General features: G+C 39.5%; 1 protein-coding gene and 1 long non-coding RNA gene across 5 annotated transcripts in view; one reads left to right on the forward strand and one right to left on the reverse strand.

The window, feature by feature from the left end:
* Positions 1-16,502, forward strand: part of GCN1 (GCN1 activator of EIF2AK4) — a 40,813-nt gene extending 24,311 nt beyond the window's left edge. The window contains exons 36-58 of one of the 2 annotated variants that reach the window (XM_010720467.4): positions 335-449; positions 978-1,157; positions 1,495-1,715; positions 2,394-2,462; positions 2,610-2,748; positions 2,849-3,045; positions 3,404-3,546; positions 4,299-4,416; positions 4,559-4,774; positions 5,098-5,262; positions 5,661-5,822; positions 6,262-6,354; positions 6,579-6,722; positions 7,761-8,030; positions 8,318-8,431; positions 8,954-9,184; positions 9,761-9,954; positions 10,586-10,700; positions 11,804-11,900; positions 12,711-12,859; positions 13,491-13,595; positions 15,025-15,243; positions 15,815-16,502. In XM_010720467.4, the coding sequence (XP_010718769.2) occupies positions 335-449; positions 978-1,157; positions 1,495-1,715; positions 2,394-2,462; positions 2,610-2,748; positions 2,849-3,045; positions 3,404-3,546; positions 4,299-4,416; positions 4,559-4,774; positions 5,098-5,262; positions 5,661-5,822; positions 6,262-6,354; positions 6,579-6,722; positions 7,761-8,030; positions 8,318-8,431; positions 8,954-9,184; positions 9,761-9,954; positions 10,586-10,700; positions 11,804-11,900; positions 12,711-12,859; positions 13,491-13,595; positions 15,025-15,243; positions 15,815-15,940 (3,582 nt within the window). In that variant the 3' untranslated portion in view covers positions 15,941-16,502. The remainder of the gene's footprint in view (positions 1-334; positions 450-977; positions 1,158-1,494; positions 1,716-2,393; positions 2,463-2,609; positions 2,749-2,848; positions 3,046-3,403; positions 3,547-4,298; positions 4,417-4,558; positions 4,775-5,097; positions 5,263-5,660; positions 5,823-6,261; positions 6,355-6,578; positions 6,723-7,760; positions 8,031-8,317; positions 8,432-8,953; positions 9,185-9,760; positions 9,955-10,585; positions 10,701-11,803; positions 11,901-12,710; positions 12,860-13,490; positions 13,596-15,024; positions 15,244-15,814) is intronic. The other variant, XM_085238677.1, reaches the window with a different exon arrangement.
* Positions 1,795-20,910, reverse strand: LOC109370370 (uncharacterized). Of its 3 annotated transcripts, XR_014887059.1 has the most exons (5): positions 14,978-15,124; positions 14,045-14,109; positions 9,472-9,557; positions 6,781-6,930; positions 1,795-4,815 (listed from the first exon to the last, which is right to left on the reverse strand). It is a non-coding gene; the product is annotated as an uncharacterized LOC109370370 (long non-coding RNA). The 3 variants fall into 3 exon arrangements; XR_014887060.1 differs by lacking the exons at positions 9,472-9,557; positions 14,978-15,124 and adding an exon at positions 20,837-20,910; XR_014887058.1 differs by lacking the exon at positions 9,472-9,557.
* Between the last annotated feature and the right edge of the window lie 54 nt (positions 20,911-20,964).

Genomic DNA, 20,964 nt, shown 5'->3' on the forward strand with positions numbered 1-20,964 from the left:
CACAGCCCATCTGGGCAGCCTGTTCCAGTTCCTCAGTGAAAAATTTCCCCCTGGCATCTAATCTGAATCTTTCCTCCTTTATTTTAAAACCATTCCCTTTTTGTCCTCTCACTATCTACCTTTGTAAAAAGTTGATTTCCCTCCTGTTTATAATCTCCCTGTAACCATTGGAAGGTCTTAATGAGGTCTCCCTACAGCCTTCTCTTCTCCAGACTGAACAAGGCCAGCTTCCTTAGACACTATTTACATGAAGGCTTTGTTCCCATTGTTCTTTGAGGGAGAAAGGACAACATGTGATGTGACAAACCTTATCAATGTTCTCTTCTCCTTGAAGGCTGCAGATGACTGTGCCAAAGCAGTGATGAGCAACTTGAGTACTCATGGAGTGAAGCTGGTTTTGCCATCACTTCTTGCTGCACTAGAAGAGGAATCTTGGAGAACCAAAGCTGGTATGGATCAATATCTGACAGATCTGACTGAGAGTAGCTTACAGTTCCTTTTGCTGTCATTCTCCTTGCTTGTTCTTTCATTCTTAATGGTGAAATTTGATATTTTTGTCTCAATTTGATATATTATAAATTTGATAATTTACTGTCTCATAAGGGGACTGGAAACTTATAGCTTTAGAAAGAAAAAAGAGTTTCCTGACACATCTGAGCAAATTCTTCTTCTCCTAAGAGACACAAGAAGCACTTTTTATCCCTCATCTCTCCAGAAGTGTTTGCAAAAGTGGATGCTTCTGTCCTATCCACAATTAGCTTAGTACAAAAGCAGATAATATTTTTTTATTTCCAGGTGGCACAGAGTGACTCAGTGCATTTCAGCCATTGTGTGTGCTTTCTGACTGGTCAGACCACTTGTATATTTAAATTTGACATGAATGTAATCATCTGTTTGCATCTCTTCTTAATGCTGTGTATTACTTTGTGATTTTTTTTTTTTTTTCCCCACTTTCTTTTTGCATATTTCATGCACAGGGTCAGTGGAACTGCTGGGAGCTATGGCATACTGTGCTCCCAAACAGCTCTCCTCCTGCTTACCCAATATTGTGCCAAAACTTACTGAAGTGCTCACAGATTCTCATGTGAAGGTGCAGAACGCAGGTCAGCAAGCTCTCAGGCAGATTGGGTCTGTCATCAGGAATCCAGAGATCCTTGGTAAGAACTCTTATGGCAAACAACAGTCCTGACATGACCATAGTTTATAATAGCAAGTTTTTGTTACGTTTGGGATTAAATCTGAACCTCTACAGAAATGAAACTATTCCTAGAACAGTATAGCATGAAAACTTCACAACAGCTGTCGGCTTTAAAGCTTTTCAAATACTCCCTTCTGCTTTGTCATTTAACATTGGTAGGGTTTTCTCTGTTCCTGTGCTTCTAAGTGATTTTAAAGGATGTAAGACAATCTGTGAGAGAGCACCATCTCACTCTGATGTGCATTTTTGGTTTATGTACAACTAAATTATTTTTTCTCCCTTTGAAAAACACTCAGCAATTGCTCCAGTTTTGTTGGATGCTCTCACTGACCCCTCCAGGAAGACCCAAAAATGTCTGCAGACTCTACTGGATACCAAATTTGTCCATTTCATTGACGCTCCATCCTTAGCACTTATTATGCCAATTGTTCAGAGAGCTTTTCAAGATCGTTCCACAGACACCAGGAAAATGGCTGCCCAGATTATTGGGAACATGTACTCCTTGACTGATCAGAAGGTACAGTACCAAAAAAACTCTCTGTATGCTGTGTTTACCATGTAGAAGATAACAGGAAAGCATTTAAGGCAGACAGTACTAGAATCCAAGCAGCTTCTTTAATTAAATAAATGTAAATGAATGGAAAGTGGCTATAAGTACAGTGAAAATTCTGAGGTGCTTGACACTGTTAGCTTTGTACTCTGCTCATGTAAGTATTACCAGATTTATCCCTGCAAAAAAGTCTTTTGATTTTTACTGTAAACAAAATAACAAATAAACAAGCAAAACCACTACGGGTGAAACAAAGATCAGTTGCTTACAAGTGGATCCTGAGTTTGTTTAAATAGAACTTCACTGTAGGCTGAAGAACAGTGTTTAATTTTTGTGCTGATAATCTCTGTATCTAAACCCTGTGTAAATGTCAAGAGTGTTGGATTTTCCTTAGGTGCAAAGTGCTGGGTTGTGAGCAAGCATCAAAAAGGTTTGGAATGGTTTGGACTTCGTGTTGTTTCTTGTACTTAAAGAACAATTAAATGTGCAATCATTTGCAGGATTTTAAAAGGAACTGATTAAAACTCCAAGAATGTTAAGAATGATCCCTAATAATAAGGGGCTGAAATGCCCTTTACATAAAGATGATTTAGGTTTCTTTCTCGTTTTGAATCTAGTTTGTATTCTTTGGGCTGTTTGTTTCAGGATCTGGCTCCTTACCTACCCAGTGTGACTCCTGGACTGAAGGCATCCCTGCTGGATCCTGTGCCTGAAGTAAGTCTTTTCATACAAATACAGTTAGTCTTTCAGTCCATAATGTTGGGCTTTGTCCTCATCTTCGGTAGAAATGTAATCAGGCTGACATATCTCAGTAACTTTGATAGGGTATTTGGCCAATCTCTTGTTTCTCTTGTCTCTTAGGTGCGTACAGTATCTGCCAAGGCACTGGGAGCCATGGTGAAGGGCATGGGAGAATCATGCTTTGAGGATTTGTTGCCATGGCTGATGGAGACACTGACATATGAGCAAAGTTCAGTGGACCGATCTGGTGCAGCTCAAGGTGAGGATGACTGTGTCTGAATACTGAGTTCAGACTTTCCCCTGTTAAATCAGCTTGATGTTTCTTGAGTTTATCAGCTCTGTTACTTCTTTTTCTCCAGGTCTGGCTGAAGTTATGGCTGGTCTAGGGGTGGAGAAGCTGGAGAAACTTATGCCAGAGATTGTAGCTACTGCCAGTAAGGTGGACATTGCTCCACATGTACGAGATGGTTATATTATGATGTTCAACTACCTGCCAATTACTTTTGGAGACAAGTTCATTCCATATGTTGGTCCCATCATCCCTTGTATCCTTAAGGTATGTAGCAGAAACCTGAAGGGTTCTATTTATTAGAGGATAAAAAAAAGACTCCAGAGTATTTTAAGCAACATTTCCATTAATTCTATGACATGCAAATACTTTTCCAGCATTGCTGGACTAAAAATAGCCACAAACATGTATTAATTGAAATTATGAATGAGTCGCTTTTGCAGATTATTTGCTTGCTGTCTTTTGTTTGTGGTTAGGTGTAATTTCTTGAAATCACCTTTGTCCATCTGCAGCTCAACAGTTCATCTACTTTTTGTTGCTCAGAAAAAGCATTTTATTTTCCTTGTCAGTATATTGTGCTGAAAAAAAGGAAACAGTTTTCACAGACACTTCTCTCTCTGGTCAGGCACTGGCAGATGAGAATGAGTTTGTGCGGGACACTGCCCTGCGTGCTGGCCAGAGGATCATCAGTATGTATGCAGAGACAGCCATTGCACTGCTTCTGCCACAGCTTGAGGATGGCCTGTTTGATGACTTGTGGAGGATAAGGTAGGGGATAACCATCTTATCCACAGACATTCCCACGGTTAGAGAAAAGGTGTGATTCAGACTTGCTGGTCTCAAAAAAATGGAGATATCATTGAAACAAAAGCAAATGTCTCTTTCTGCTTGTGGATTGAATGTGATGCCTTTATAGCACTGAGAAGCCCTGCTAGCTGTGAATCACGTTTCTTGATATCTGCAGTGCATTCTTACTAGGTTCTTAATTCTTATAGTGGCTCTGAAAAGCACTTCCGAGGCAGTTGACGTGGCAATGTTTAGTCCTAACCTATTGTGTCTCATTTTTCAAAATGCTGAGTAAGTAATTGTTCTCCTGTGTATGGAGATGTGTGGTGGAGCACTCACAGCTAACAGCAGTTGCTCAGAAATTAGCTGCACTAAAGGCATGTGTCAGCTGAGTGCTGATGGGTGACCTTACCCCAGGTGAATGTCTTTTAGGTTGAGAGAGATACTGTGAGTATCTTGTTCTTTTTTAGAGTCCACACTCTTCCTCCATACATTACTGTGATACTCTCTCATGCCCTTTTGGTTTGGAATTAATTCCTCCCCCTTCTCTTTAGCATGCTTCTTCACTGTCATGTAGGCAGAATGATCTGACCTATCAGCCCACGCAGCATTTCAGTGCTGACATAGCTCTTTCCCTTGTATTTTGCCCATATCTGTATTTGACGTGTTGCTGTATTTGGACACATACTGTCTGATTACCCTGTTGTAACACTTGACATGCTTCTCGTTGTCAGGTTTAGCTCAGTTCAGCTCCTTGGAGATCTTTTATTCCATATCTCAGGAGTCACTGGAAAAATGACGACAGAAACTGCCTCAGAGGATGACAACTTCGGAACAGCCCAGTCAAACAAGGTAAAGCTGCTCTTCTCTGTTGTGTCTGGTTTTTTAATCAGCTTGAAAAGCTTGCTGGAAAGATTTAATGAATAAACATGCATTTTGTTGCTTTTTATAAATGTCAGGAGTGGTTAGTACAATTTTGTATGTTTCTTTTCAGGCTATTATTAATGCTCTTGGTGTGGAGAGGAGGAACAGGGTGCTGGCAGGGCTGTACATGGGTCGCTCTGACACCCAGCTGGTAGTGCGTCAAGCTTCTTTACACGTTTGGAAGATTGTAGTTTCAAACACTCCTCGCACGCTGCGTGAAATTTTGCCAACACTCTTTGGGCTTCTGCTGAAATTCTTGGCCAGCACTTGTGCAGATAAGCGAACGGTGAGAAATCGAGTAATGCTTTCCTGTTTCTGCAGGCAACCCTGTAAAGTGATTAACACAGGATAATTCTTTTCTTTGAATTGTTCTGAAGCTGTAATGAATTTAACTGGTCAGAGCATGTCTGAATTCTTTGCTGAAAGGCAATGGTGGTGGAAGTAAAACAATTTTTCCATGGTTACTTATTTTAATAGTGTTTCCATTGCTACATTTTTGTCTGTACTTGGAAAAGTAGTTTACAGTCAAAAAATAGCATTTGCTCAAAATTCAACATCTTAACTATTCAACTCGTTTAGAAAACGTAATTAAATGAGTTTAATTAACAGGTTGCAGCACGGACATTAGGAGACCTTGTCCGAAAGTTAGGAGAGAAGATCCTTCCTGAAATCATTCCCATTCTGGAGGATGGACTAAGGTCAGACAAGAATGATGAAAGGCAAGGAGTCTGCATTGGGCTGAGTGAGATAATGAAATCTACCAGCAGGGATGCGGTGAGTTAAATAAGGAAGGTGAAATCTGCCATTTCCTAGATATTTATGTTACAGTCTTGCAGCTGGGATGCAAAAATACAGTAACAGTGTTGGAATTATTCTATGGACCAAATTAAAGGCTCATATCTAATGTGAGCTGCTGCTGAGGCAAATGTGTGTATTTGCATCTACTGGTACATTTAAAACATTGCACAGTTCTGACATTTATGAGCTATAGGAGGCATCTACAAAGTAGTCTTAGAACAGTGCAAGTCTTTAGTCCTTCTTTTCTTCCAATGTATTACAAACAAATAGCAGTTTAGTTTCTGTTGTCCAAATTCAGTTTTTTAGCTATTTTACTGAGATGCATCTGTCCACTGTGCTTTACATAACCTATAATTTTATCTCTACTTCTTTAGGTACTGGTTTTCTCTGAGTCCCTGGTGCCTACAGTGAGAAAAGCACTATGTGACCCTCTGGAAGAAGTGAGAGAGGCTGCAGCTAAAACATTTGAACAGTTGCACTCAACAATTGGGCATCAGGCTCTTGAAGATATCCTTCCATTTTTGTTGAAGCAGCTGGTAAGCATTGCTCAACACGAACCAACAACTTAATTACTAATGTTATGGACAGGCTTTGAATAACTAGCTTAAAAGAGAAGGAAACTTGCAGTGGCAGACCTTCTAGAGAATGCCCATCTCTATTTTGTCTCCTCTGTGGAGTCATGCTAGTCATCAGTAGGGAAAGTTTTGTGATTAAAGCATAGGTTTAAGAATTGCTACATCTAGCTCTGCTAGGGAATTGCAAATGTCACCTCCATACATTGGCCACCATGCCTGATATGTCACATCTTTTTCTTGGCTTAGGTTCAGCTATGTAGTGTGAGAGTGATTTTTTTTGTACAAGTACCTGTGTGAGCATTAGTTGCGTGATCATGTGGTGAATTGTCACCTGAAAGAGGGAATTAGCTGAATGTGTCACAAATCATGTCCTATATTTTCATTTTCTCTCTCTCTGTAGGATAATGAGGAGACATCTGACTTTGCTGTGGATGGCCTTAAGCAAGTTATGGCTGTCAAGAGCCGTGTGGTACTGCCTTATTTGGTGCCAAAGGTACAACTGGAAACAAATTTTAAACTTATTTTTAAAAGCTGTGCTTTTTCCTGTGTTTGCTGCCAGTTTTCTTTGGAACAGTCTGCCAAAATTTCTGTGCTCAAAACTGTGTCACTTTGGTGCACTCATACTTAAAAATTTTCATGTTATAAATGACCTGAGATTCCTCTTGAAGAAATTTTCTGCTTGTCTCATTTTTATTTTTGTTTGGTTTTGCTTTTTAGCTGACTACTCCCCCTGTGAACACCCGTGTGCTGGCTTTCCTCTCATCAGTAGCAGGGGACGCTCTGACAAGGCACTTGAGTGTCATCCTGCCTGCTATGATGTCTGCACTGAAGGAGAAGCTGGGGACTAGTGAAGAGCAACTGGCAAGTAGCATGGCTCAGCTCTCTGCTGACAGGCTGCCTGAAGATAGTTTGGGTTTACCTCTCAGCACTGAGTCTGTATTCCCGAGATATCCAGGCTGCGTGTTGTCCACTAACTTCTTCAGGCAGAGTCTCCTTGCCTGGTGGCATGTTGAGAGTTGAAAAACATGCTTTCCAAATCCATTTGAATCCTTAAAGAAGTCTCTTTGGCCTAAACAAGATAACAATTCTCAGTTTACTTATTCTTTGGAAACTGTCAGTTAACTGTCTGGTTAAGTTTGTATGCATTAGTGGGAAATAAGACTGAGAGATTAAAGGGCTGAAAGGAGAAAATCTCCTATTTTGCATGCAGTGCTCCTTCTGAAATACTTTCAGAAACATCTGTTGTTTGGACTCCAGAGAACATCCTGGAGCTGTGATTGCATATAGATGTACACAGGCTGCTGAATTGAGAGTGCTGTGGATAGAGTCCTGTCTGCTGAGATGCCCATCTGCTCAGCTTCTAGCCATGAGTTTGCTTCTAATATACCTACAGCTGTACTTGCAATTAGTATTATGACACAAAGACTTGAACTACCTAAATTAAAAAAAAACCTTACCTGGTAAGACCTGTGGTCTCTGAGGGTGAGTAAGACTGGGCAGACTGAGCTACTCTCATTTTTGGAATTCAGCCCTTCTGTAGCTGTAAAGCTACCTGTGCAACTGTTCAGGTCATCTGTTGAATGTTGAGAGTTGATTATGTACTTATCTCTCCTCCTGGACTGGTGACCCATTCATAACACTTGGGGGCTTTTTTTCCCCTGACATTTGTTACTAAGTAAGCATAAGGGTGGAGGCAGCAGTAGGAAATTGGTTCTGAATTAAGCCTTTGATGGCAATACAACCAGCTATTCCAAAAGAAAAGATGAACAAGTGGTGTATGTTGTGTATGTTGTATCTTTTCTCTTAGAGATGATGTTCTAGATGACATGGGGAAACCTAGGGCTAACTCTGATTTTATTCTGTTTGAGAATTAATATAAAATTAATTTGGACTCTTTAGGAAATGGCAAATTGCCAGTCTGTAATCCTTTCTGTGGAAGATGATGTTGGACAAAGAATTATAACTGAAGATTTACTAGAAGCTACCCGCAGCCCTGACCTGGGAATGAGACAAGCAGCAGCTATCATTCTGAATATCTACTGCTCCAAGACAAAAGCAGACTATACTGGTCATCTCAAGAACTTGGTTTCAGGCTTGATACGTTTATTTAATGATACCAATCCTGTAGTTTTGAATGAAAGTTGGGATGCACTTAATTCCATCACCAAGGTAAGAGGCAGCTTCAAAAGTTTATAGTGGTAATGGTTGGCAAGGAGAAAGTGGAGATAACTGGTAAAATACTGTCTAAATTGAATCTCCTGTTTAAACTACATTTATATTGGCAAATGCTGCAAGGATTTGAGATGTAAGGTGAGCTTGGCATCAGCGTTGTCAGTGAACAGTTAAGTCTTTGGAAGGGGTGGGAAACAAGTGTCTTTCATGGTGCACCTGAGAATTCAGAAGGAACTGTCAGTTGTGATATTACTTCATCTTTGTCTTGCCTCCCTCTCTTACAGAAATTAGATGCTGGGAACCAGCTTGCTCTCATTGAGGACCTACACAAGGACATCCGGGTTGTTGGGAACGAGGCCAAAGGCGAGCATGTGCCAGGGTTTTGTATTCCTAAGAAGGTAAAGGATCAAAATGAGCATCTGATGCAAAAGTGGACTCGATCACAACCATCCTATCTCATTTGTGGGGGAAGCTGATTGATACTATAATGCTACTATATTGTAGCATTTTAAGCCCCTATGTTAAAGAGACCTTTTGTAGGTTTTACTGGTGCTTTTGAATTACCCTGCAGACAACTCCTTTTGTGACAAGATCTTTGACAATTCTATTATGCCTGGAAGTCCTACTTGCTGCTTTTGTGGAGGAGTAATGCTGGACTTCTGTGCCAAATTTCTATGGTTTAAAAATTCCTTCATCCACCAGCACTTTCCTCGTAGCAACTGGCTTTCTAAGGCATAGATGCATTAAATCAAATTGAATAAAAGAAGTTTTGTAAATGTGGAAGCAAGCAGCTGAAGGTCAACAGGAAATTGAGAGAAACTGTTTAAGTCTGTTCAGCTGGTATATAACAGGAGCAAAAATAAGATATATATTTTTTTGCATTTTAGCTTCTAAGCTTTCTTATCTAATTGTTATGACAGGGAGTGACTTCTATACTTCTGGTGCTGCGTGAAGGTGTTCTAACTGGTAATCCAGAGCAAAAGGAGGAAGCAGCAAAGGCCCTGGGGCTGGTTATTAAGCTGACTTCTGCAGAAGCTCTTAAGCCATCTGTAGTGAGCATTACTGGACCACTTATTCGTATCTTGGGAGATCGGTTCAGCTGGAATGTCAAAGTGGCTCTGCTTGAAACATTAAGCCTTCTTTTAGCCAAGGTAAGATTCAAAGTAATTGATGGTAGTTTGTGAGCATTTTCTACAGTAGCCTTCAGAAAATCTGTTGTTCATTTTAATATAGCTAGGATATCAGCTAGTGTAGATTTAATATCTAGAATGGCAATGAAATTGGATTGTATTCTCCCAACAACTGAGTCACTGGACCTCTTAGAAATACTGCTAAATGCTCATCTCACTTTCACATGATTAACAACTACCAGGTAGTTAATTTCTTTTCTGTATCCATGCTTATTGTGAAATGTTAAGTACAAAGATGATCATCTTACACATTTGAACTGAGCTGGGCTTTTATTTATAGATTTGTATAGAAAGGAACATCCATGATGATGTAGAATCTTTCTTGTGTTTCCATCTGCAGAAAACAGAATTAGATTGGAAAAAGATAAATGTTTTGTTGTAAAAATACAAACATTTTGTGTTTTTCCTGTTTTAGTAGTGTTAGATCTGAGTAAAGGCTATTTTACTGTTACTGTTGTAGAAGTCAGGCTGTTTACAGGCTTTGATTTCTAGCCATTCTCAACTCCATCACTTTTCCTTCTTTTATCTTTGTTAAAGGTTGAGATTGCCCTGAAACCATTTTTGCCTCAACTGCAAACAACCTTCACCAAAGCTCTGCAAGATTCAAACCGTGCTGTTCGCCTTAAAGCTGCTGATGCTCTTGGTAAACTTATTGTTATCCATGTGAAAGTGGATCCTCTTTTTACTGAGCTACTGAATGGAATTCGTTCCAGTGATGACTCTGCCATCAGGTAAGCAGTAGGTGGAATCTCAGGCCTTGCTGCTTATTAAGAATAAGAGGCTAGGATTCATATGCTATACAGCAATTTGGGATAATTTTCTTTCCTCCCCCTTGATTTGAACAGTAAGATTTATTTACTGTTAATGAAGGGTTGTAAAACGAATAATGTGGATGATAGGGACATAGTGGGTTAAAAGCTGCGCTCTGATACATCTTATCAGGAGAGCTGTTGCTTGGCATATGCCCAATTCTTCTTTCTTCTTCAGTCACTAAACCCACTGCAACCCACTTTCAGGTACAAGACTGTATCAATTTTCACTTCAACCTGAAGTAATGCAGCTGTTTTGTACCCTATACATACAGATTCCTGAGAAATTAATTTATTGGGGGTTTTTTTGTTTTATTTTAATCTTTGAATAGTCAGAAGATACTTACTTTGTAAGAGAGAGACACAAGTATGCAAACGTGGAATGAACTCTAACATGGAGTTTCATCAGTGGAGAGAGTATGGATTTCCTAAATTGTAAGGCATATCAATCTAATAGCTGTGTAAGAAATTCTTGCAGGTGTCCAGACCTCATTTTCTTCTTTGGGGGTGATGCAAGAGGCAATCTCTGACTGTATGTTGTGATCACTTCTAGGGACACGATGCTGCAAGCACTGCGGTTTGTAACACGAGGAGCTGGTGCAAAAGTAGATGCCACAATTAGGAAGAACATCAGCACGGTGCTTCTTGGGATGCTGGGACATGATGAGGTATTGCTTCAGACAGCTGTAAAGGATCCCTGCTGTAGATAGTCTGATTTCTAAATTTAAAATCAGAACTAAGAAAATTATTTTCTAGCATAATCTTCCAGGGCAAATTATTACTGTTGGAGTGGAAAGAAACTGTTATAAAGAAACGCTGCAGTTGGACATCACTCAGTAAACTGAATGTGGTCTGCTAAACTGATTTCACTGGAGCCCTGTGGTGTTAACTGAACTAGAGATCCCCAGCCAATTACTTCTAACTCTGAAAGCCTGTGAGTTTAACGTTTCCTTAGCAACCACACAGGTGGATTTGCAGTTCCTCTCCAACATGCGTGAGACAGCTCTGAAGTCAGGATATGCTTTTTTATCTCAGAGAGAACCCACAGTACCTGCTCTATAAGCACATCCGTGTGTTTGCAGGCTCTCAGGTAGGGTTTATCATTAGGTGTGAGGAAATTTTTTTTTGTATCAGTGAACTCGAAACTCTCCTAAGTTGAATGTGTGATCTTCTGTATGTGGCAGCAACAGTCTCATCTGTGAGATTAAATAATCAGGTGATGTCTTTGTTTCAGGATGTGCAACACAGACATACAACTGTTGGCACGACAGAAATAAAGCAATTGAAAAATTCCTATTGGATTTTAAGTTTTAGGATAGAGAAGTGCAGATATTTCTAGTTGCAGAACCACACCAAACAAACAGGAGTATGGAAGTTTAAAATTAAAATCTTATCACAGCAATAAGCTTAATGCAGAGATGGCTAGAAGTAATATTTGTTTTCTAGACTGTGAGTGAAAATGTAACATATCTTTTAAAATACTCACTTTGGTCTTTATAACTTTTCTATTTAACAAGTCACAGTTTATATGAGACCTGTAATTTTACAATCTCTGCTGGCTTTTTTTGACTGGATGTGAGACTTCAGTCACGTACAACAACCCTTACAAAATGACAGAAATCTACAGTTAGCAGAAACTCTTTGCCTCCTGCTAATACTTTTTTTTCCCTCTGCTCTTTTTATTTCATAGTTTTGTCCCTTGCTTCTCTTACTGCTTGTCTCTGATGTGGATTGAGTTCACTCAGTGTTGCTCTTTCCTTCCTTTCCTCAGGATGCCACCCGCATGGCTTCAGCTGGCTGCTTAGCAGAACTGTGTGCATTTCTGTCAGAAGAAGAGCTCAATACTGTTCTCCACCAGCACTTACTGGGTAGGTGAAGCTACTGTGACTAGAACTAAGTCTGAAAAGCAGGGGAAGATACGTTCTTAGCCAGTGGTTTGTGAAAACTATGACTATTCAGGTTCCCTCTCTTTATTTTAAACAAATCTCTAGATTTCCTTGTACTTCTCTTTGCTCATCCCTGCTGTTACACTCTGGTACATCATCGAGCACAAGGTGACAATTAAAACTTGGGTTTCCCATATTTTTTGTGGATTTGTGTTCGTGTGAGTTGATGCAAGTACCAGCATGGCTGAACAGTTCCTTAGTGGTGTTGCACAGTGAATGGGAGGTGACAGTGTATTCAGGCAGCATGGGGGAAGGCTGTTCCACTTTATTTGATGACACTGTGATCGCAGATTGGCTTATGACTATTGCAGACCACATCCAATGGCTTCAAATGCTTTTGGAGAATTAACTGATTTGCCTGTTAGTCAGTAACATGAATTAGTCAGAAGCATGAATTTTGTAGGAACTTGTAGTGGTTGGGGTGTTATGGATGGCATGGAATTAAAAAGGGAATCTGCTAGCTGGTTTCAAATTACAGGTTACTTTTACAATTTAATTGGTGTCAAAGCTTATGTGATTGTAATAGCAAGTTTCTTCATCACTAAGTGATGCGGGTGTGATTAATGTATCATCAGAAAAACCCACTTCAGTGGTATAAAGTCATTGTGTTGGGTTTCAATATCTGCCCAGAGAGAATTCCTGCTTTTGTAAAAGCAAGTTGACAAACTGACAAATGCTTTCTCAGCTGGATACAGCAGCCTTTCTTAGAGGTAGTTCTTTTTGCCATTTTAGCAGACATCTCTGGAATTGACTGGATGGTGAGACATGGACGAAGCCTGGCCCTCTCAGTGGCTGTAAATGTTGCTCCTTATAGGCTGTGTTCCCCTAAGTACTATAACAGTGTTCTGGAGATGATCCTCAGCAATGCCACTGCTGACAGGGTAAGTGCTGCCTGAGAAAGGGCAAGTTCTATTCAAGTGCTTGTGGGAGTAGTTATAAAAGGCTCACAGGTTCTCACAATGTTACAAAGATTTTAAATAAAAAATAAAATAAAATCAGAATAAAAATGTATTCGGAGTGTTCTTCCTTGACTAGGTGCAGTTTTATAGTGAAACTGCGTGATTGTGATTCTGATTTTTTACTGCTGATCTCTGTCAAGATGAAGATTATTTAATCCTTAATGGTAGAGTAACTTTCACTGGGAATAAATTCCACTTCTGTTGCCCTATTAAAGTTCTCATTCACAGACCAGGTTTACAAGATGAACAAATACTTCAATTTAGAAGGAAGACTTTAAAAACAGAGTAGAATGAATAACACAGCGTAGGGAACTTGTGGGCTATGTGGGGCCTGTCATGTCATTCCGTGTGGCTCACAGTCATGATTTTTCATCCTCTTTGTCCAGTAACATTACATTGTTTTCATGCATTGCATGCTGCAGTTCTTTGACAGATATGTTCAGCCTTTTGCAAAAGCTCACCAGTCCATGTGACTGTGGGGCTAGCTATAAAGACTGTTGAACTCTAATTGTAATAACATCAATCATATCAAATTTTTGTTTTTACATTGAAGATACCCATTGCAGTTAGTGGCATCAGAGGGATGGGCTTTCTTATGAAATACCACATGGAAGAAGGAGGGAGCCTGCCTCCAAAACTTTCCAGCCTCTTTATTAAGGTAAGAATTTTTGTTACCTCCCTCTGTTCTTAACCAGTGTAATACAGTCTTTCTTTCAGCTAATTTATGGTGGTTTTCTTTGTAAAATTAATATATTGTAACCCAGCACAAAGGCTGAAACCTCAGTTGCCTTATTTTTAGGAAGCTGTAAATCCTTTGATAGTTGGAAATCTATACAAGTCTTTTTTGTTCTAAAGCAGACAGAATAATTTTACAAGCCTGCTTTGCAGCTGTGAACACAATACCTCCATCTCTGTGGTAATGTGGAAATTTGACTGGCTCTGTGGTAAACTTTGATTCAGTGTGAATAATTGTTTTCCTTTGCAGTAACAAGCAGCTGACAGAGATGGGAAGAAAAGCTTGGAGGGGGGCAGATATCAGTTTGTTTTTAAAATCGGATAAAGATCAAAGGGGCTTTGTTAGAAAGCTGTTGAATACCAACTCCTTACCTTCTCTGGTTTTGCATCAGTGCTTTCTGACTTCTATTTTTTTGGATGGGAGTAGCTCCTGGAGCCTGAATGCAAAGAATATTGATGTTAGTGCTCTTCCTTTTCAAACGATGTTTATTTGAAAATCTACCTAAAAATTCCTTTCTTTCTCTATTGTTCTGTGTTTTTTTCCCCATGAAAGTATCCCCCAGGGCAGGAAGAATCTGAATTTTGAACGTGAGTGTTTTCAATGTCTTAGAAAAGATAAGGGAAGAGAGTTGAGGGGTAATGGTGGAGCGAGTGAGCTGCTGTCTTTTAATTTATCTGTCATTGTTATTGCAAATATAAACGTATTACATTTCACATTTTAAATTTCTTCTAAATTTACTTGAAAATCTATCATAAATGCAAGTCAACATGGAGTCTGTTGTTTTTCAAAGCAGACTCTTTGCTGAAATGCATTTATTTGTATCATAGCATTCTGTTTAAGTATAAAATGAGTATCACAACTGTCACAATACCTTTATCACAATATTAATAATGCAGTTGACATTTGGGTATTGGTTTTCATGTTCTGCTGCCTTGAGATTAAATCAAAAGTAAGCATCCCTAATTTTTTTTATATTAAAATGAAATACACTGTTGAAATGTAGCTTACAGTCTAACCAGTGACTTGGCTGTTGCTGCTGACTGGGTGTATTTTACCAGAGGTACTGTCAGCTTTTGCTGCAGTTAGATGTCCTTGTCATTTCCTGGTAGTCTGTACCTCTGTCACCAACTATTTTTGTTTTCTTTGGAAAAAGTGTCTTGTTTTCAAGGTTTCATCCACTCTTACTGTTATACATAAGTTTAATCAATCTTGTTGATGATGTTTCGCTCTGTGAATTGAAGGCTACCTGTTGTAGTTAAAGATACTTAAGTTAGGAAAAAAAGGTAAACTTGTGCTTTCAATACCTTGTCCTTGGTATATCTTAACTTTAAACCATCTTTGTCTTCTTCAGTGTCTCCAGAACTCATCCAGTGACATAAAGTTAGTTGCAGAAAAAATGATCTGGTGGGCAAATAAAAACCATCTTCCTGCACTGGATCCTCAGGCAATTAAGCCCATTCTCAAAGCACTTCTGGACAACACAAAAGACAAGAACACCAGTGTCAGAGCTTACAGCGACCAAGCCATTGTTAATCTGCTGAAGATGAGAGCGGGTGAACAAGTGCTTGAGGTATGAGACAGAAGAAAACATTGAAGATCACATGGCTCCGCTTAGGTTTAAGTGTTTGCCTGGAGTCTCAGAACGTGCTGACAATCTCTTATGAAATAGGTGGAGTGGGATATTCCTATTTGCATTTAAGCCTTCATTCGTATTCTTATGCTAAGCTCTGAAGAAGTATGCAAGTTGTGTGATACTGCACAACCATGCAGTGTGGTGATATTGAAGTCAAGGTATTTAACGCGTTCTCTGTGTGTTTAATGCCTGAAGCCATATTGTGCTGCAGTTGCCTTAGCTAGAACTGGTAGTTTATTTGTCGCTTTTATAATCCTATTGCAGCATTATCAGTACTGGAGAGTATATTTAGGATGGATGGAATGCTCCTTTGTACATCCACATCCAGACCTCTCTTCTAAGCCCCTAGCTGGTTTGGTTCTCATGTCTGAAATCCTAAAACCAGATGAAAGCTTTGAGTATATTTGAAGATGCAGATAAATACACCTCGTAAGGCACTTAAAACTGTTCTTATTTTGAACGGCGTATCGTGAGGAATCGATAATTTGGTGTTTTCTTCCTTCCACAGTCTGTTTCCAAGATTTTAGATGCTGCCAGCTTGGAGCTTCTCAACGAAAGCTGCAGGAGATCTCTTAAGAAGCTGGCTGGCCAGGCTGACTCTGATGAACAGATAGATGACACTATACTGACGTGATGATCGAGCTCCCGAAGACAAAACAACACTGACCCAACCGCTGCATCAGCATTTCAACTCAAAACACCTACTTTAAATGTTTTCATTTTTGAAAATGTTAATTCTGATGGGATTTCATGAAAAGGACTCCCAGAGAGTATTTTAGTATCAAATATACCAGAATAGCCTTAATTAGACCCACTTTAGCTGAAATTTGAAAATTTGGTCCCCTTTTTGAAATAGTTAATGCACAAGAAACAGATATACTAATCTATACTGATAAATTGTGGCCAATTGTGAGATGTGGCTAGAGCACATCAGGCTTAAACTCTGGTGAAATCTACTTGTTTTCCAGGGTCTGTGCCAAAACTCCAGTATTGGAAGTACTGTTGTTTTTTCCAGAGACCCTGTGAAGCCAGAATTGTTTTTGTGTACTGCTAACTTGCTGCTTGTGACGGTTCTGAAGACTGAAAATCCCTGTAAAACACAGTATTTAAAACAGCCTTAGAAATCACAAATACAAGGGGGGAATTAAATGCAGTCTGTTTAAAGAAGGAACATTTAATAAAGGCTTTGACTTTGATCCTTCTGGTGTAAACTGTTCTCTTTATGCATTCATTTGCCAACAAACGAATGCTGTGATTTACTTTCTGGACATGCATTTATTTTTTTTAGGGCATACAGCCTATAGAGTGGGTAGTGCAGTAATCTATATAAAATCCTTTTGCAAAACTGAGGTAAGCTAGGGTCTAAAACCAACCTAGAACTGACATTTAATGAAATTTGTAATTACTCCTGTTCATTTCTGGAGCATTTTGGACTATAGACAGCTTTTTATTCAACTTGCGAAAACTCCTCTATTTTTGTCTTCAAAGGCTTCAAAAGATATTTGGCATTTCCAACATGCAGAGGTCTTTTTGTCAATGAATTGTACTGCTCCAAGAAAGCAGGATTTTATTTCACCTGGCCAAATGGTCACTTTTTTTTTAATTGACTGATGCCTTTTGTGCTATTTGATGGAAATAGTGGAAAAAATTGCATTGCAGAATAAAAACCTTTAAGAGAAAATTAGTTTTGCATTCTACATATAAAAGGGAGCTCTATCTACTTGATGAAACTACACAGAAGAAGGTTGCTCTTCAGAAACCAAAGCATTACAGTTTACAGTTTCAAAGGGGGGCGATGATCTTCCTTTGATATAACTCTGGATGGCTCAGCCATAATGATGAGATGGGAAAAAATGCCACTACTCACAACATTTGAGAGCATAAAATGCAACCACATGGGAACGCTCTGCTAGAACCAATTGCTGTGATTCCATAACCCTTTAATGCCATCCATTTAATTATATACACCTTTCAGAGCGTTACAGTTCACTTCAGTGGCTATCCAAACCTTCCTTGCTGCTATTTGAGTCCATTACTGTTTGTCCTGTTCCCACAGGCATTGAGAACAGTTTGTTTGCAGCAGCCACGTTATCCCTGCAATGTTCTCATCCTTGAAGATGAGATCCATCCTTGGATTTTCCAGGTCTTTTCTTGTGGATGAGTTTTTCTAAATCCATATTATTGCTCTTCATCTTTGTTCCGTTCAGATTCACTGTTGCCTTGTAGTGCCCACTGCTGGATCAAATCATCTGCTGGAGAATATCATCTTGCAGGTTCTACACAACACGTTGGTGTCTATCCCCACATGAGACTTGGCTGCAGTAGCAGACCTTTTGCAGTCAGTTATGAATCCAGGCTACAAATCTGCTCTTTTGCTATTTACGTCCAATCTTGTATTTATGCAGTTCATTATTTCTATAAAACTCCACCACTTTCAGTTGGTCTTACTGAACCTGTAGCCCACTTATTTAATAACGTTTACCTGCATTTTGAAGGTGGTTTTAAATTCTGAGTTTTGCCTTCCAGAATACTTGCAGATCTGTTCTGTTTTCTGTTATCTACTGATTAAAAATGTATTCTCTATCCCTTCGTCCAGATAATTAATTAAAGTAATAAGCTGTACCAGTCGTAATTCACTGTGGAAAGGAAAGCTACTTGCCTGTATTGACAGTGAGCTGTGAGTAACTACAATGAGAAGAAAACTTGCAAGTATTGGTGGTGGATATCCCTCACAGCAGTGAATTCAGTCTGTGTGTCATTGCCTATGAGACTAACGTCTGATCTAAAGGCTGCTCCACTAAAGCAGTCTTGGGCAGCAAAAGTTTATCTGCTGTATTCTTCTGTGGTCCTAAGTCTCAATTCTTGTCTACAAGAACTCAAGGATGAGTGGTAATCAACCAATTCATCTTTGTATTTTTTATTCGGTATCTTTTAAAGTTTAAACTCTGTTTTTTGCATTGCACTGGTAATAATCAGAGTGAAAACTAAAAATGCCCTTAAGGATTTGACGTCTTAGAACACTGTGATTAATTTCACCTGTAATGAATGAACTGTGTTTGGAGAATAACAGAGGAACAGCAGTTAAACCACCAAATGCAAAAGCACTGTGCGCTATAGCAGAAGTAAACAAAATTTTAAGCCATTTTATAACTGCAAAAAATAGGTGGGAAAAGCTCAGTAGTTGTACTTAATATCTTTGATCAGTACGGACAGAAGGAGGAAAAATGTGCAAGTTTTTCTAAGGAATGGCAGGTTGAGCACAGTCAGAGATAGCTATTTTTCTCCAGGAGACTGATACTTCTTAAACACGTGGAAGAAAATAATAAGTTGATTTTTTAATTAGCTTATTAATTTTAGCCAATTACTACCTTTTGTAATTAAATTAAGGGTATTCTGAAGATTTGTATTTTAACTTTGTCTAATATGAAGTGGAAAAACTCATTCATCTTTCCAAATAGCAGCTGAGTTTCTGTGCTCAGTTTAGTTGTTCCTGACAGGGAGGAGTAAAAGGTAGGAAACTCACTTGCACTTATTGAGAATGTGCTGATCATTCAATTACAGCACAATGCAGAATCTGGATTTTGATAGCTACTTTTCACTAAATTATTTATATACTGCAATACAATAAATCAGAGCTAAAATACCCATAATTTTTGCCACAATGTGAAAGATGATAAATTGATTTTGCCAACTTAGAGACTAAGGAATTAATTTTTCTCTCATTTCAAACATCTTGAAAATACTAGTTGTCAGTCTAAGACCATTTTTTTCCCCACAACTGACTGTAATAACATCTTTGAACTGTCAAGAAGCTGTCTCTGAGTGACAGCTGAACTGTGTGTATTTCAAGAAGATCACAAAATAAAGCGTGATGTTTTATCTTACACGGTGTTTAAAAAATTCAGTGGAAAAGAGACAAGTGTGAAAACACAAAATATTCAAATATTTTGATATTTTTTAAAGGCAAGTCACCCAGTTACATACGGTCTGTTTTATTTGGCAAAATGACCCTACCTTACGCATTCTACATGGGGTTTCATAAGCTTAAAAACAAGGGTAATAGGAGATGCTGGCTTGAGGTTTGAGTTGGTGGTTTGTATGATAGATTCAAGGGGCTCCCCTTGGTTATCCTCACATGGGGGGGATGCGTTGGGTTATTTGATGGGCTGCCAAAATGCTTTATTGTGATGTAAGATAGACAGGAGATGTTGCCTTTGACCTGGATTGGGCTTGGGCTTGCTGCAAACCCTTCTCCATCAGTGTTTCTGAGTATCGATCTGCAGAACTGCACGTGCTTATGTCTGGTAACACTCCAGCCTGGGTGTGGTGTTTTACACGTATGAACTGCAAAGTCCAAAGTCCATGGAGAGATGGAGGACATCCAAATGGATTTCAGGATGAGGAGGATGTGACAGGGCTGAGCTCTGAAGGCCAGAAGACTTTTTTAAAGGTTAAGATCAAGGAATGTTTATAACTAAAAGCATAGTTGCATTTTCAATCAGAAGTATTCTGTTAGACGATGCTAACATTACCTTCACCCTAGAGATGCTATTTTAGCCATACTGGGTTGGCTTGTTTTCAGATGAGTTGCACAGAAATAGCAAAAAATGTAACAGCACAACCATACCAGAGTATCCTATGCAGAAGAAATAAGTAATTCTAGAATTGATTAGAGACAATTACCTTAAAAATATTCTTATTTCTCCTAATCAAACCCTACTGCATAAACCCAGAGGAAAGAATCTGCAGCTTTTTAGTCAGTATTAAGGAGAATGCAGCATCATCAGCAAACATCTGTCATTCTGTAAGGACCACTCACAGCTCAGCACACAGCCACCTCAGAGGTCAACAAGCCCAATGCCCTGCTCAAAGCAGCTGACTGGAGCAGGTTGGGACTCCTTGAACACCCTCACAATCTTCACGGGTGTGATCTGAAGCAGTGCTTTGGTTCCACCAAAAGATTCTTACAGCAGGTGCATCCCAAGTGTCTTCGTAGCTCAGCTGATGGAAAGTTTGTGTTCTTCAGAGCTGGTAAAGCTCTCACTTGAAGGACCAGTGCATGTTAATGAGATACTTCCCTCAGTGAACTGTAAAGCTGATGTTTCTAATGTTACCCATATTGTAATTAAACAAAGTTATTATTGTGGTTTGGACTTCTGCTAAACAAAATTTGGTGAAGTAATTATTCTGGAGGACATGTATCGTCTTTTGTCACTTATTTTTGAGATGCTGAGGCTGAAAAACAACGAAGTCCTGAATAACTGAGGTATTCTAAACCAAAACACAGCACTGTTACGAAGTCCAGACAACAACACAAATAAATGTTCTTGTAGCAAAGAAACCACAGAAAAACCAGCACACCTCTTGTGCTCTCAACGACAGCCAGGTCAGCACCAACATAAGTGACAGAGCAAAGACAACACCCCAAACATAAGCAGAACTCTGGATTAAACCCCCGGGAATCGAATTCTAGGTTCAAGATGCCAATAAGCCTGGCCTTTTCTTATCACTTCTCTGCAGACACCCCCACCTGCAGAGCTGGGCGCGCACTCCCCATCATGGCGGCCTCAGGCGAACCAGCAGCCCAGCCCCGCCCCACCCAGCTCAGGGAAAGCGCGCATGCGCTGCGCAGCGCCCGCAGGGAGGGGCGTTGCGCGT

Source organism: Meleagris gallopavo, chromosome 17 (genome assembly GCF_905368555.1).
Source record: "Meleagris gallopavo chromosome 17, MGAL_WU_HG_1.1, whole genome shotgun sequence".
Classification (NCBI taxonomy): domain Eukaryota; kingdom Metazoa; phylum Chordata; class Aves; order Galliformes; family Phasianidae; genus Meleagris; species Meleagris gallopavo.